Source organism: Tenrec ecaudatus, chromosome 10 (genome assembly GCF_050624435.1).
Source record: "Tenrec ecaudatus isolate mTenEca1 chromosome 10, mTenEca1.hap1, whole genome shotgun sequence".
In the NCBI taxonomy this organism is placed as follows: Eukaryota; Metazoa; Chordata; class Mammalia; order Afrosoricida; family Tenrecidae; genus Tenrec; species Tenrec ecaudatus.
In genome coordinates, this window is record NC_134539.1 from 44,310,842 (window position 1) to 44,324,683 (window position 13,842).

Genomic DNA, 13,842 nt, shown 5'->3' on the forward strand with positions numbered 1-13,842 from the left:
TCCGTGCCACTCGATGTCCTCTGGGGAGTACAAGAGATGTCCCATCGGAAACTCAGAGCCTCGAAGTCAACCCCGAGAATCCGTTGCGCTGGTCCGTCTCCTCCAGCCCCTCTCCCCATCTGGCCCTGATCAGTGCTTCCCCTGTCCCCTCTGACACCAAGCAGTCAGGGGTTCCGTTTCTAACTGAGCCATCGCCCCTGGCTTCCCCGGGGCGGCTAAGCGCTTGCCGTGGTTGAGCACAGAAGGTAGATCAGGGCTTCGCACTTTCCCCCGGATGCGAGCATGCATTTCGCCATCTGTCCTTCTTGCTCTTGCTTTCTGTTTGCCAGTTCGTGTTGAGGGACAGCTTCTCCTTTTCCTCTTGAAAGACTGAAGCCTTCTGCCTGTCTGCAGAGCAATAGCAACTGGGGGGACAGTAGCGGACAGCTTCTACAAGCACGGTGGCGTGTCCCGGGCTTGTGTACCAGAATCCCTCTAGGGAGGGGCAGAGTGACCCGCCTGTGAAGTGGTCATCCAAAGGACCAACTAGAAAACCGGTGACTTAAAATCAAACTGCTCCTGGAAATTTCAAATTGACCATACAACCACCTTTGTCCAAGGGGCCATTGTATATGGGGTGGGATGAGAGTGGGGACAGATCTTTGGCTTTACTTATTTCAGATGTTGGCTCAATTCTCCAAAAACGTTGCCACTAGCCCAGTGTTCTCCCTCCCTCCCTCCCTCCCTCCCTCCTTCCCTCCTTCCTTCCTTTTTTCCTTCCTTCCTTCCTCCCTTCCTCTGAGCCATAACTTTAACCTAACTTCATGGCAGTCTAGCGCCATTCGAACGTTCTGTTTAGGATAAGGGTAAGTGAGTGACCTGTCCTCTGAGGGGGGCGAGCCCCTCACTCTCATTTCCCAGACAGTCCTGAACTTTGTTCTGCTGTGTTGCTCTAAAACCCCCTCAATTCCTGAAGACCGGTCAACAAGTTTGCTCTTCCTCCAGGTGGAGCCAGAGAGGCAGGGAGGAAACTTGGACAAGAAATGCCGAGGAGTTTGGGAGCATGAAGGGAGAGGATGAGAGCTGGGGCAATACCAGGGGATATTTATTTTGTTGGTGGGGCATGTGTGTGTGTGTGGTTCTCTTAGCAGGAGGCTGAAGACCCTTCTGCGTTGTTCCCGGATGGACTGGAAGCAGCCAGAGATGCCAGTAGCACCCTGGTGAACTGGGTGGATGGTGAACAGTGCTTGCTTGATGGAATGTTGGCGGATGAAACCCGGCCGGGTATTTGCCATTGTAGTCAATGTGACAGAGTCCCGATGTCCATGCAGGGGCTGCGTTCTCACGAGAGGAGCCATCTGGCCCTGGCCATGTTTACCCGCGAGGACAAGTACAGCTGCCAATATTGCTCCTTTGTTTCTGCCTTCAGGCACAAGTAAGTGCTGTCGGGTGTGGGCCGTGGGTGACTGGGTGGGAGTGTGAAATACAAGGGAGACGATAAGAGCGTGGACAATGGCTGACCATGTTGGTTGTGTGTGTGTGTGTGTGTGTGCGCGCGCGCGCGCATGCTTGCGTGGTCAAGAGGCTGAGGCATGTGCCGTACAGACAGTGGCAGCTGCGCTAGAGCTGGAGTAGCTTGGAGGTGTCAAAAGACCCATTTCACAGTTCATCCCTCCTGTTCAGTTAGCTCTGTGTTACCCGGAACCTCAGTCGCCTCATCTGTAAAATGAGACGACAAACCGTGAATTATTTGGATGTCATTTCGAACACACACACACACACACACACACACACACACACCATAAAAGCAAAACAGAAATAGTTGCCATTGAGTCCATTGCAATTCCTGACGACCCCATGTCATTAGAGTTGGCAAAATACAGGCATTTTTGTAAATATGAATCGGCGGTCCTGCTGTGATTTACACCTGGGAGGATTAGGATGGAGACAGGTTTACTGGTGTTTCAGTTAAATATTCACCTCAGACCTTATCCACCGAGGAAGTTGGGAAATCATGTTATTAATGAGGTAAGATTAGGGCTTCAGCCTATGTGGCCAGAGTCACGGTCATTCTGAAGAGGACCGTAAGACACAGATGCCAGAGAACTGCTTGACATGCAGGGAGGGGGAGAGCTGCTCCTGGCCCTCCCTGTGTCGGAATTCTAAGTTGGGAAGAGGTAGGCCAGGCTCTAGGGGAGTGCGGAGAAGGGCGGTTGTGCGGAGAAACAACCTTTCATTGCCTTTCTCTTCCAGCTGTCTGAGAGAGATAAATATTCAACAGTGCATTCTGACAGTCTTGGATGGAAGGTGATTGATTGTAAGACTGACATGTTGTTTATTCTCATAATAATTTGGAATAAATGATAGACTGTTTACTTCTCAAAATAATCAAATACAATGTGAGTTGGTGGCTGTTGAAAGGCAGGAGGAGGCGGTGTTGCTGTGGAGGTTAGGGTGGGCTGTAAACTTCATTGTTGTGCGGAGCCTAATAGCTGATCTTCATCGCCAAACCAACCCATGCATCAGGAGAAATCATGCATGGGTCTCCTTGCTAAGTCTTTACTTCATGATTGCTTTGGAGCAACTTCTTTCACCGTGTCTGGCACATCGCAGAGCCTCAGTAAATAGTGTCAGGAATAAACGAATGCATAGGCACCGTGTCAGAGACTTCAGGGGGATATGCAGTCACATGCAGCATTGTCTTTGATCTAAGAGTCTTAGAGAATACTCATTTTATAAAGCCAAAATACAGATGACTGGCACATCTATTTTAAGCTACCAACAAAATGCTCTGATGTTTCAGAGGAAAACGTAGGAAAGTTTCATGGAGTAGGAAGCATTTGAGTCAAGTCTCAAGGTTGGAAGATTTTAGCTGTCATTCTGTGGCATCTTGATTCATTGTGATCCATAGGGTTTTCATTGACTGGTTTTTGGAACTCAGTCACAGGCCTCCCTTCCTTATCTGTCTTAGTCTGGAAGCTCCACTGGTAACCGTGTAGCATCAGAGCGATGTGCAAGGTCTCTGAGGTGTGGCAGTGCATGAGGGTGATTGGATGGGGATTCAACCAAGCTCTCTTGAACAGAAGATTAGAATTCTATCACCGAGCTACAGTCAGGAAAGGATTTAAGAGGTAGAAGGGCAGTCTGAGACTTGCTTGGCTACGAGTTAATGGTCCAATTTTACTGAACCTTAAGTTACTGGTGAGAATTCATAAAAGAGAAAGTCTGAATTCTTTGTTGACATCCTATTTGGAGACTGTCAGCGTCAGGAATTAGGGCTTTGCAATAGATATTATTCAAAGGATGGGTCCAAAGAGTTAAGTCATCATCATTTCTAAGATTTGTGCTAACACCTTTATGTTTTAGTTCACTTCATGTTCTAAACACCCTTATGTGGTATGGCTGCGTTGTCTTCATTTTAAAGATTAAAAAAAATGAGGTTTAGAAAGGTTCAGTAGCTTGCCCAAGTTTATAGAGCTGTTAAGTGTTAGCAGGGATTTTAACCCTGGCTCACCCCTTAGACTACATATGCTCTTAAACTGAAAAAGGAGGGGGATGGAAAGATGGATGCAGACAATTAGAAGTCAGTAACAGCAGCTGATTAAAGAAGTTGGGGGTGGAACTTTGGAAATGATTGGGGGGAACCAGGATCTACATGACTTGGAAAAATTGACTTAATGGAAGGACTGAGGAACAAAACAGACTACAGATAGGACAATCCCAGACTTGGAGTCTGGTTGACTGGGAGAATGCTAGAGCCATTTATAGCAACAAGGAAATGAAGAAGAGAATTTGTTTTGGAGGAAAAAATGATGGGTTTGTTTCAAACTGATTGAGCCTAAGAGCTGAAGGACATCCAGGGGGAGATGTCCAAAGGCAATTGAAATGCTGCCTGGGAACTCAGAGAGTTCAGTGTTTAAATGGTCAGCAGTACCCGTCCCACAGGAATCATTTAGAAGGAAATTTAGGTCTCCAGGGTAGTGATACTAGAGGTGGGTTACTCAAAAGTCATGGTAAGCACAGGCTTACTTGTGCTTACTAACTCTGAATAAGTTTCACATGGATTTCATCACATATTTCCCTGCTTTCTGATACCCTGTCAGGGATTGTGAAATTGCAGAAGCTTTGATTCTGTAGGAAATTGCGAGTCATACCTAGTAGCAAAATCTTTGATGGGGTAAACGTGAAAATCACCACAGATTAGTAAGTAAGCACAAATAAACTCTGCTTACCTTGCTTCTGGAGTAATCTGACACTGACTGATTCAAACTAGAACTTCTTCATAGCCCTTGTTTGGCAGATTTATTTTTTTAGGCTAGTCATTATTGTTTAGTAACTATGGGTCCATGATTCTTAAAGAACTTCTTCAAAGTTGCCTCTGAAGGCTGGATTATAGCAAACCTGGTTGCGGTTGTCAGAGGAAGCCTTCTTGGGGGGAGTTAAGAAGGGTAGTTTATGGGACTTCCTTTAAGGTCATTTGTACTGTACCTCTATGTGTTTTAGATGCTGGGAACAAGAAAGCCCATTAAAAGTAGGTCAGTCACATTGAAAACGCCCTTCGCCACTGTAAGGTTCAGATGTAAAGCTTTAAGTTGTGTTGGGGGGGGGGTGTCAGCTATTTAGAAATGCAGAATTTCTCTTCATTTCCATTCTTAACTCTTTTTGGGGCCGGTTAAATGACTACTTGATAGGCATCCCTTACTCAACTTGAGGGGAGCACTGGACTTCACCCTTATTTTCCCTTCTTTGTTTGGTTGGCCTTTCACACTAGGACGAGGTTTGGTATCTGAAGGAGGGAGCATGCGTTTGCTCTGACCTGTGAACCACTCCTGTGTCTATCCCAAACTATCCCCTTGATCTATCCATTACTATCCCTTCTTGTTGGGAGCAGGTTCAATTCTTGCCAGTGGTTTTACCTTTTATTTTTGTTTACTATTGGTGTGTGTGTGTGTGTGCGTGTGTGTGTGTCTCTGTGAGAGAGAGAGAGGAGAGGAGAGGAGGTGGGAGGGAGACTCTAGAAAGCAACGAGATGACATTAACAACTTATGAATGGGTTTCTTTGCACAGGGCTCTAAGAAAACACCGCACTGTGTTTACTCCTGCCATTTTCTTTATTCTCTTCCCTCCACATCCAGTTTGGATCGCCACATGCAGACCCACCACGGACACCATAAACCATTCCGATGCAAACTCTGCCCCTTCAAGTCCTCCTACAACAGCCGGCTGAAGACGCATATACTCAAAGCGCACGCTGGTGAGTCGGGCTCCGTGGTGCACAAGTTCTGAACACTGAGTATGAAATATAGTGGTCTTATTAGATGGAAGTTTTAAAACTATTATCTCTGGCCCCACAATAGAATATAGCAAGTTCTTCTGGACATAGTTCTGTGCTCGGTGCTTTGTAACTTAACAAAAGGGATCACGCAAAGCTCAAACCATGTAAAGCCCATGCCTTCATTGAGTCGCGCTACTCATCAGGGGATAATTATTAAGCTTTATGCTTTTAAAAGACAATTCAAAATGACCGACCCTTTCTGATGGAAAGGCAGACATTCGCCGCATCCACTGGGGAGACTCCCAAGTAAGCGGCAGGGAGATGGGCTACCTGGGCCTTCCCCGTGGGCATCAGCCTCGTAGAAGCACGTTTTAGCCAGTAGAGTTGGTTTCACTGACTTGGCAGGTGGCGTGGACTTTTGAAAAACGCCAGAGGCTGCACATGAACTCTAGGTCCCTGAGCTCCAGTGCATGCTTCCAGAGCACCGAGCATCGTGGCATCCTGTGTCTTCTGGTGGGTGGGAAAGAACCATCCACTGAGAGAGAGTAGGGGCAGTACTTGTACAATGCATTTCCCTGAACAACTTGAGCTCGCGGTCCCATGGGCGTGGCTCTCAGCCTCTCAGGGTGGCTTGGCTTAAAGAACGCCCATCTATTTCCCTAAAAACTCTGGACTGATCTTGTCTCTTCTGGATGAGTTCTTTTATTGTAAAGATCCAAGAGCATCAAACAGTCTCCGGGGGAATCTCTCTCGGCTTATACTACTTACCTGTAGCCATCAAAGAAGGCTCATGCAGCCAGAGCTGCATGCTAAATCGCATATGGACAGCGGTTGTGAGCTGCTCTGGGTTGGCTCTGGTTCACAGTGACCTTAGGTGTTTGTAACAGAATGGAACATGACCTGGTTCTGCGCCACCTTCGTGATCTTTGATTGGTTGGAACCCATTGTTGTGGCTCTCCGGTCAGTCTGTCAGTTCATCTCATTGTTTTTCTGACCCTCTGCTTTACCAAACAGGATGATGTCTTTTTCTAATCTCATTGGTCTTCCCAATGATGGGTCCAGATGGCAAGAAAAAAAATCATGCCATTCTTGCTTCTAAAGATCATTCGCGCATCTTTTTTTCCATTAGGCTAATTTGTTTGTTTTTCTGGCCGCCCATTCAGTATTCAACCTCACCAACACCTCCATTCGAATGCAGTCTTAGTAGACCCCACCATGTATTATGGAATGGTAGTGGGGGAAGGAACTGGCGCTAGATGTGTGGTCCCTCCGCCTTCTTGGAAGGAGCCCTTGTGTTCTGTTTGGTGTTGTTGAAGGTTGTATTTCAAGGTTTTCTTTGGTTTTCTTGGACAGACAAGTCCTGGGGTCATCAGAGGTGAGCAGGAAGCTTAGTGCAGAACTTGGGAGGCTGGATTCACTTCACATGTGAACTCTCTAGTGCAGTGGTTCTCAACCTTCCTAATGCCGCGACCCTTTCATATAGTTCCTCGTGTGGTGGTGACCCCCCCCCCCCCCAACCATAAAATTGTTTTCGTTGCTACTCAATTACTCTAAGTTTGCAATTGTTATGAGTCATAGTGTAAATATCTGATGTGCAGGATGTAGTAGGCGACCCCTATGAAAGGGTCATCTGACATATTCCCAAAGGGGTCGCGACCCACAGGTTGAGAACCGCTGGTCTAGCGTCTTCCAGGGAGGGAGGAAACTAACGATCTCAGTTGGTTAGCAGCAAGGCCCAGATTCAATTTGGGATTCCTGGTTTTTGTTTCCATCTGTAGCTCATCAGTTCTGCCCTCAGGTGATCCCCACTGGTCTGCAGTTCCACTGTTTCTGAGAAGTCTCTCTTCTTGTCTTTTCCTTTATTTCTGCTCTGGGTTTTAAATTTGACCTTAAAAATAAATGGTAAAAAGCAAGCGTTAGTGAATATTTGGAAATGAAAGAAATAGAGCCACTCCTCCGTAATCCTGACACGTAAAGGCCACTGTTGTGAACATTGGGTTTGTTTCCTTTCAACCACTGTTTCTTATAATTTAATCTAAAAATACACGTTTTCTATTGCCGTTCTCCATGTTAGCAAAAATTCTTCAAGATTTTCTCTTAATGAATTATCAAAAGAATCAATCCATATGTATTTATTTCTCCATGGATGGATAGTGAGATACATCCATCCTTGTTTTCCAGCACAAACAATGTATCTTTCTAAATAAAGCCTTGCGTGTACTAAAAGGATATCTCCTAACAGACACCCTCAGAAGTGGAATCATTTCCCCCGAGTGGCACGTAATGTCCATCCCACAAATGTGATTAATTTAGAAGCCAACTAACAGAAAAGATAAACCATACTCTCAACTGGATCTGGCCATCGACAATCTCTTCTGTCTGCATTTTATGGCTGCAAAGAAAAATTGGAGGGGAAAAACCCCACGTTGTTTTTTTGATTAAATGTACCATTTATGAAAAACATTGAGTATCAATACACACACACAAACACCTATGTACAGAGAGACAACAGCTCTCCAAAGGGGAAATGATGTATTCTCAACCACTTCTTGCTGTTGATTGGGTCGGGAAGCGATGCTTCATGCGGACGGTTGTGAGCTGGCCCAGCACAGAGGGTAACGCGTGTGAGGTTGAGGCGGCAAACAGCAGTGAAGCACAGAGAATAGCAGAATTGCACTCAGCCAGAGGGACTCTGTGCTTGAAAAGCCGCCGACGGACCGTGGGAGGGAGAACTGAGCATATCATTCTTTTGCCGATGGTGAAAAGGCAGAGTTACATGAACATTTGCATGGCCCTTCTAAGTGTGGAGAGAGAGAACATGGGAGAAAACTTATCTGAAGAGGGCCCCAGCGACGTGGGGACTTCACTCCTTGTTGGGGGAACCCAGCCATAGCCTCCTGCTTGTGAGAAGAGCATGAAATGAAGAGGGAGCAGATGACGTGATGATGGAGTTCATTGAAAAGTTTAAATCCCAAAGACAGTGGTGGTGGTGGGGTAGGTGGTCTGTGCGGGGTCCTGGACCACGGAGTGTGAGAAGAAGTGTGTGGAGTCAGCTAACCACGCTGTTTTGTTCTCTGTCCCCTTGTCCTACCTTCCCCCGGCATCACCGTGTTCCAGGTGAACATGCCTACAAGTGTTCTTGGTGCTCATTTTCCACCATGACAATCAGCCAGCTGAAAGAACACTCCGCCAAGGTCCACGGAAAAGCCCTGACTCTCCCTAGGCCACGGATCGTCAGCCTTCTCTCCTCTCATGCCCACCACTCCTCCCAAAAAGGCACCCCAGCTGAAGAAGTGGAAGACTCCAATGGTAAAAACGGGCTCCCGAGCCAACATTAACCCTCCAGGGCTGAGGGAGGGGGGGATGTAAGGGGAGGGAAAATGCCAACCATTCTCTTACATGGTACTCTTGCAGGAAAACACGATGGTTCAAATGAAGGAAGAAAGGTGAACAGGTTGACAGTATAGACTTTGGAGTGGGAAGCTGAACTTGAGGCCATGGCAAAAATGTCAGTCTATACCCCTGTGGGACTCCCTCGCTCTGCTGCTAACAAGGTTGGAGGCTGAGTCTACCCAGAGGTGCCTTGGGGAGATTCTCAGTGATCCACTTTCAGAAAATCAGCCCTTGAAAGCTTTGCAGTGCACAGTTCACCTCTGAGACCCATGGGGTCTCCAGGAGCCAGAGTTCAATAGATGGCAGCCTGATTTGTTTGTTTGTTTTTTTAAGATACCAGAGCGACATACAAGTATTGAGTGACATTTGCCAGTGGAAAGGGCATGGTGTGGGATGAATGAGAGTTGAATAGTCTCATTCTGGTTTTAAGACAGAAATCAAGGATGATTGTGTCCTCTCTTTCTTCCAAGTGAATACGGTAAAGTATGTGGGATGCCAGCTGCTTAAGTTGACTGCATGAGGCTCACAGAAGAAATGGAAAGGGCGAGTGAGGGAGTTGGATTGAGTCACACCATCGCTTGGGAGTAACTTGGTGCCTTCTTATGGCGGAAGGATGTTGAGGAAGCATCATGGGAGGAAGATTGAATGGTTCAGCCTGGGAACTGCATGGTCATGTCCTCAAAAAACAAAAAGATCCTTTGTCATGCAGTTGATTTTTGCTCATAGCAACCTCATAGGACCGAGGAGAACTCTTCCTTTGGATTCCCGAGCTGTACTTTTTCATGGGAGCCGAAAGCCTCTTCTTTCTCTTGCAGAATAGCTGGTACGTTTGAACTGCTGACCTCGTGGTTAGCAGCCCAACACTTAACCCGCCCCCCACCAGAGTTCTATGTCCCATCACCAGTAAGCATTTGACTGACAGTAACTTGCCTACTTCCTGGACCAGAGAATGGACTGTCTCTCACTGCCTTCTTTTGCATACTGAGAGAAGCTTGTTGAACTGGAAGGAAGTTTATGAATACTGTGAAATAAAGGCCTGTCTGGGATAGTTTATTTCCCTAGGCAACTTTAAAGGATCCTTGGAGGTGTTGGCAGGTGAGTTGGAAGGCTAATGCAAGGCAGGTGATTCAAGTTCATCAGTTCTATGGGAGAAGGGTGAGGCTCTCTGCTCCAGTAAAGACTTTAAAAGCCCTGGAAACTGTATAGGGTCAAAATAAATCTGAATTGATTTGATGGCAGACTGGAACTTCCTATATCCATATGTAAAATTGAATATGTCACTCTCAGGGAACCTCGGTGGTGTACTGGGTTAAACAAGGGCTGCTAACCACAAGGTCAAGAGTTTGAACCCACCAGCCCTACCAAGGAAGGACGTTGAGGCTTCCTGTTCTCATGTTTACAGCCTCAGAAGCCCAGAGGCAGTTCTACCCTGTCCTGGGAGGTTGCTATGAGGCAGATGACTGTAGAGAGAGAGGATGGGGTGGGGCTATCACTCTCAACAGATTATTGAGTGAATTGAATGAGAAAAGGTATATACCTAAACTGTCTAAGTATTTAATAAATGGTAGTTTTATCCCTGTGATTTTTCTTTCTTGGTGGCAACAAAGACCTTGGGCACTGTATATAGCAGACGTAAATTATGGGTTATTTAAGATTTAAAAAGAGACTCTTTAGGTGTCCCGAAGATCTGAAGACCCCAGCTTGTCAGCTGGTTTAATGGCCAGATTGTCCAGAGAGTCCCCAGGTAGCCTTTGTTCATGCGGTCTGTCGCAGGTGCCGAGGAGGAAGTGGGAAGGTAAGTCCGTCCTGAGGCTACACTCTGCCTTCACGGAGTTGTAGAACCAGGGTTTTTCCTTTGCAAACCATTGGTCAAGAGCTGCACTTCTTCCTGGGCTTCCAGTCGTGAAGGTTTTCTCTACCACAAAGAGGGTAGTTAGGGGACCGATGACTGTTAGAGACTCCTGAAGCACTCTCCTCTACCATCTTGTTCTTTAAAAGGGAAAAGAAAGCCTTCCCCTCCCCCCCCTTCCTCCTCTCCATGAAGACTTAGGAGTCTCAAGCCTAGCGGTGGGGAGGGAGAGTACAGAGATCACGCACAAACCCCCTCTCACCTTGCAGTTCTGTTTACCGGGAACATGTGTGCTGTGTAACTAAATGGCAAGCTGTAATTTGGCTTCAATGGCCAGGTCTTTATTAGCAACATAACTCACGTGCCTTCACTTGAAGCGGAAGCTACACCTATGAAGCCCTTTGGGTAGACAGATCTGCCCGGATTACTGTGGCCAGCAAAAACGTTTCCTGGGATCTCCCTCTGCAGGCCATGCCTTCTTTTTCCTGTGTCCTTCTGCCTCGAAAGGCGGGTCTCAATCATAGGCCCTAAGAATCCTGTAAGCCGCTCGCTCTTTAGAGTCCCCTCTCTCTGAATGAGCATGGAAGAGTTTGTCCAGTTTTGTTGCACCAGCTTTCTGCCACACCCACACGATGCACAGAAGAATCAGAGGTGATGCTGCACGTACAGGCAGTCCTTGGGCTGCAGTTTGGGAATTGAAGTGGTTCGTACCCTGAGGACTGCCTGTACCGTAGTCTCCTTCAAAGAACTTAAAATCAATTGCTTAAAAGAATAGCACCCACTTCTGGACTAGCCACAGTCCCAAGCCTCACCCCGTGGGATTAGGATCTTACAGAGGCGGGGGGCTGGAGGGTGGCCGAACAGGAGGGGTGTTATTCATGTGCATCCATCGGAAGATAACCGGGAACATATCAGAGTGTCTTTGTATTGTTGGCTTTGTGGTTGGCCATGGTTTTGAAGAAGCCGTGGTGAAGGTGGGAACCAGGGAGTAAGGTCCGTACAAGTTCCACAAGGACCTGTGTGGTTTTGTGTCATGTAAATAGCCTGTGCACAGATGCCCTCAAAGGGGCTCTGGGTCACACAGGTGGTTTGAACTCAATGTTGAACTACAGGCAATGTTGGTGGTTTGGACCCACCCATGGGCATCACAGAAGAAAGTTCTATAGCCCTGCGTACACCGAGACCCCTCCGGGCGGCACTTGTACTCTGTAACACATGCGAGCCCCAGGACTCCGCATTGACTTGGTGACAAGGGGTTAAGAGGCTGTCAGTGATTAATTTGATGACCAAAGAGATGATTGGGAGGAAGCAGAAAGAAAGGCATCAAATAAACGGTCTCATAAATGGATAGTTATGTGGAAAGAATAATTGAGAGTTTGCTCGGCCAGTAACTGTTCTTGAGCCCTCACAGTGGGTTTTACGTGGTCTGGGAATGGAGACATCGGTGCCCGTGAGCGATTGAGGGGCCCAAGGGAGGAGGAGTATTTGCTTGGGAGCTGGGGAGTGGATTCCTAGAAACGGCTCAGTCTGGCCATGAAAAAACAGCTGTGGGGCTACACAGTAGCCCGTAAATCACGCCTTGAATAGTGTTTGAAACACACATGTGAAATCCAATTGCACATTTTAATAGGGAGAAGCTGTGGGCTGTTGGCTCTCAGGAAAGGTTTCCCACACTGCAGATGCCAGGACACTGTGAACACAAGAACTCAAAATGTGTTTCAGGCCCGGGGGGAGCTGAAATCCATAAAACCAGGGACATCACCAGAGTGCCCTTGGCTTTCTGGTTCCCTGGTGAGGGATGTGAATAAAACGAGTTGACACGCTCAGTGCTATTTGCAGTGGTCAAGTGCTTGCCTTCGGAGAGCGAGCCAATCTTCTCTGGCAGACGGAAACTGCCTGGAAAAGGAGAGCCTTCCAGAGCCGCCTCACTCCCCGCGGAGAGGGAAGCACTGTGGTGAGCGCAGCTGAGAAGGTGGAGGGAGCATCCCCCAGCTGCCTGGCCCCACACCTGTTCTCCGCACACAGGGAGCTCTTGGGCTCCGGGCTGTCAGTCTTGATGTGTTTTCTCCAGCACAGGATTCCTCTATATATTCTTCCTGCTCAGTTGTTGAAAAGAAAAACCTGGCTTGTGGCACTGGTTTTGTATATAGGGTAATAGGAAATGACATGGTGCTGCTATCGTAAACGGCTCCGTTAGCAGGGAACAATAGGCTGTCAACAAAGGGACTACTCTGTTGTGCTTATGTTTACCACCGGTGCCTTCTCCTGCCGAATAAAGATAGGATTGAGTTTATTTGCGTATTTTTTTCGTTACGTTTTCTCCAATCCTCTGCTTTCCATATAACACACACACACGCGCGCGCGCGCTCACACGCGCTCACACGTGCTCACACACACAGAAACTAGGACTGTGTATTCTAGCTGGGAGATTGTTGAGGTTCTCAGAAGCTGCACTGTGTCTGGGCAGTGAGACGTGATTGACAATTCAGCTATATCCTTTACAGGAAGTCAAACAGATGGTGACATTCCATCAGCTTCCTCCCGTGAATTTCCCCGGAAGAATAAATTATTGTATTTTCTCTACCTGCCCCTTTATGCTGCCTGGAATTGCCTCCTTTAGCAAATAATCATGCGGTGCGTTTAAAACAAAACGCAAAACTCACTCATGAAAGCTATAGACAAATGGAATACAGTGAGAGAAGGTAACGTTGTTTTTTATATTTTGTTCCCCCACCCCCACCCCGAGAGGTAATCGGCAGTTTGGGCAAACAGAAAGAGACCCCCTTTGGCCACATTCCCGCTCCCCTATATCATAGACCTTGTTATGTAGTCCCTGCAGCAGAGCCGGCTGTCATATTCCGGATGCCAGGCGCTTCGTGATTACCTCTAATGATGTATTTTCTGTTCTGTCTTCACAGTTGGCTTTTCGATCCTAGACTCTAAAAGAATATTGGCGAGAGCCTTTGTTTTGTTAAAGACATTTCTCTTCAAGAGACCACATGCACTTACAACCCGCTCAGCACTCAGCACTGCCTTCAGATGCCCCATTTGCTCCTTCCAGAATGCTTTCCCCCTTCCAGAATGGCTCTGCCTGCAAATATCCTTCCCGCCACCTCTACCGCCCGGCCCCACCCCACCCCGGACATCTCCCGGTCCACTTCAGGCCTGTGAATAAGCATTTCCCTCCTTCTGCTGCTCTCTCTGATTCTCCGACCTCCAATTTCCTGTTGCGCTGATTCTTACTGGCTCTGAAATTTTTTCTTCTTTTATGACCCAGCCCTCTGCGCCTTGTGGACACCAGTTGATTCCAACTCATGAATTGTGTCCTAGAGTTCCCCGTGGCTGA

The 13,842-nt window shown here is 47.4% G+C and overlaps 1 protein-coding gene across 7 annotated transcripts in view; it reads left to right on the forward strand.

The window, feature by feature from the left end:
* ZNF462 (zinc finger protein 462) overlaps window positions 1-13,842 on the forward strand; it is a 151,399-nt gene that overhangs the window by 73,439 nt on the left and 64,118 nt on the right. For 6 of the 7 annotated variants that reach the window (XM_075560274.1, XM_075560271.1, XM_075560272.1 and 3 more), the window contains 3 exons: window positions 1,311-1,414; window positions 5,115-5,233; window positions 8,372-8,563. In XM_075560274.1, coding sequence (XP_075416389.1) covers window positions 1,311-1,414; window positions 5,115-5,233; window positions 8,372-8,563 — 415 coding nt within the window. The remainder of the gene's footprint in view (window positions 1-1,310; window positions 1,415-5,114; window positions 5,234-8,371; window positions 8,564-13,842) is intronic. The other variant, XM_075560275.1, reaches the window with a different exon arrangement.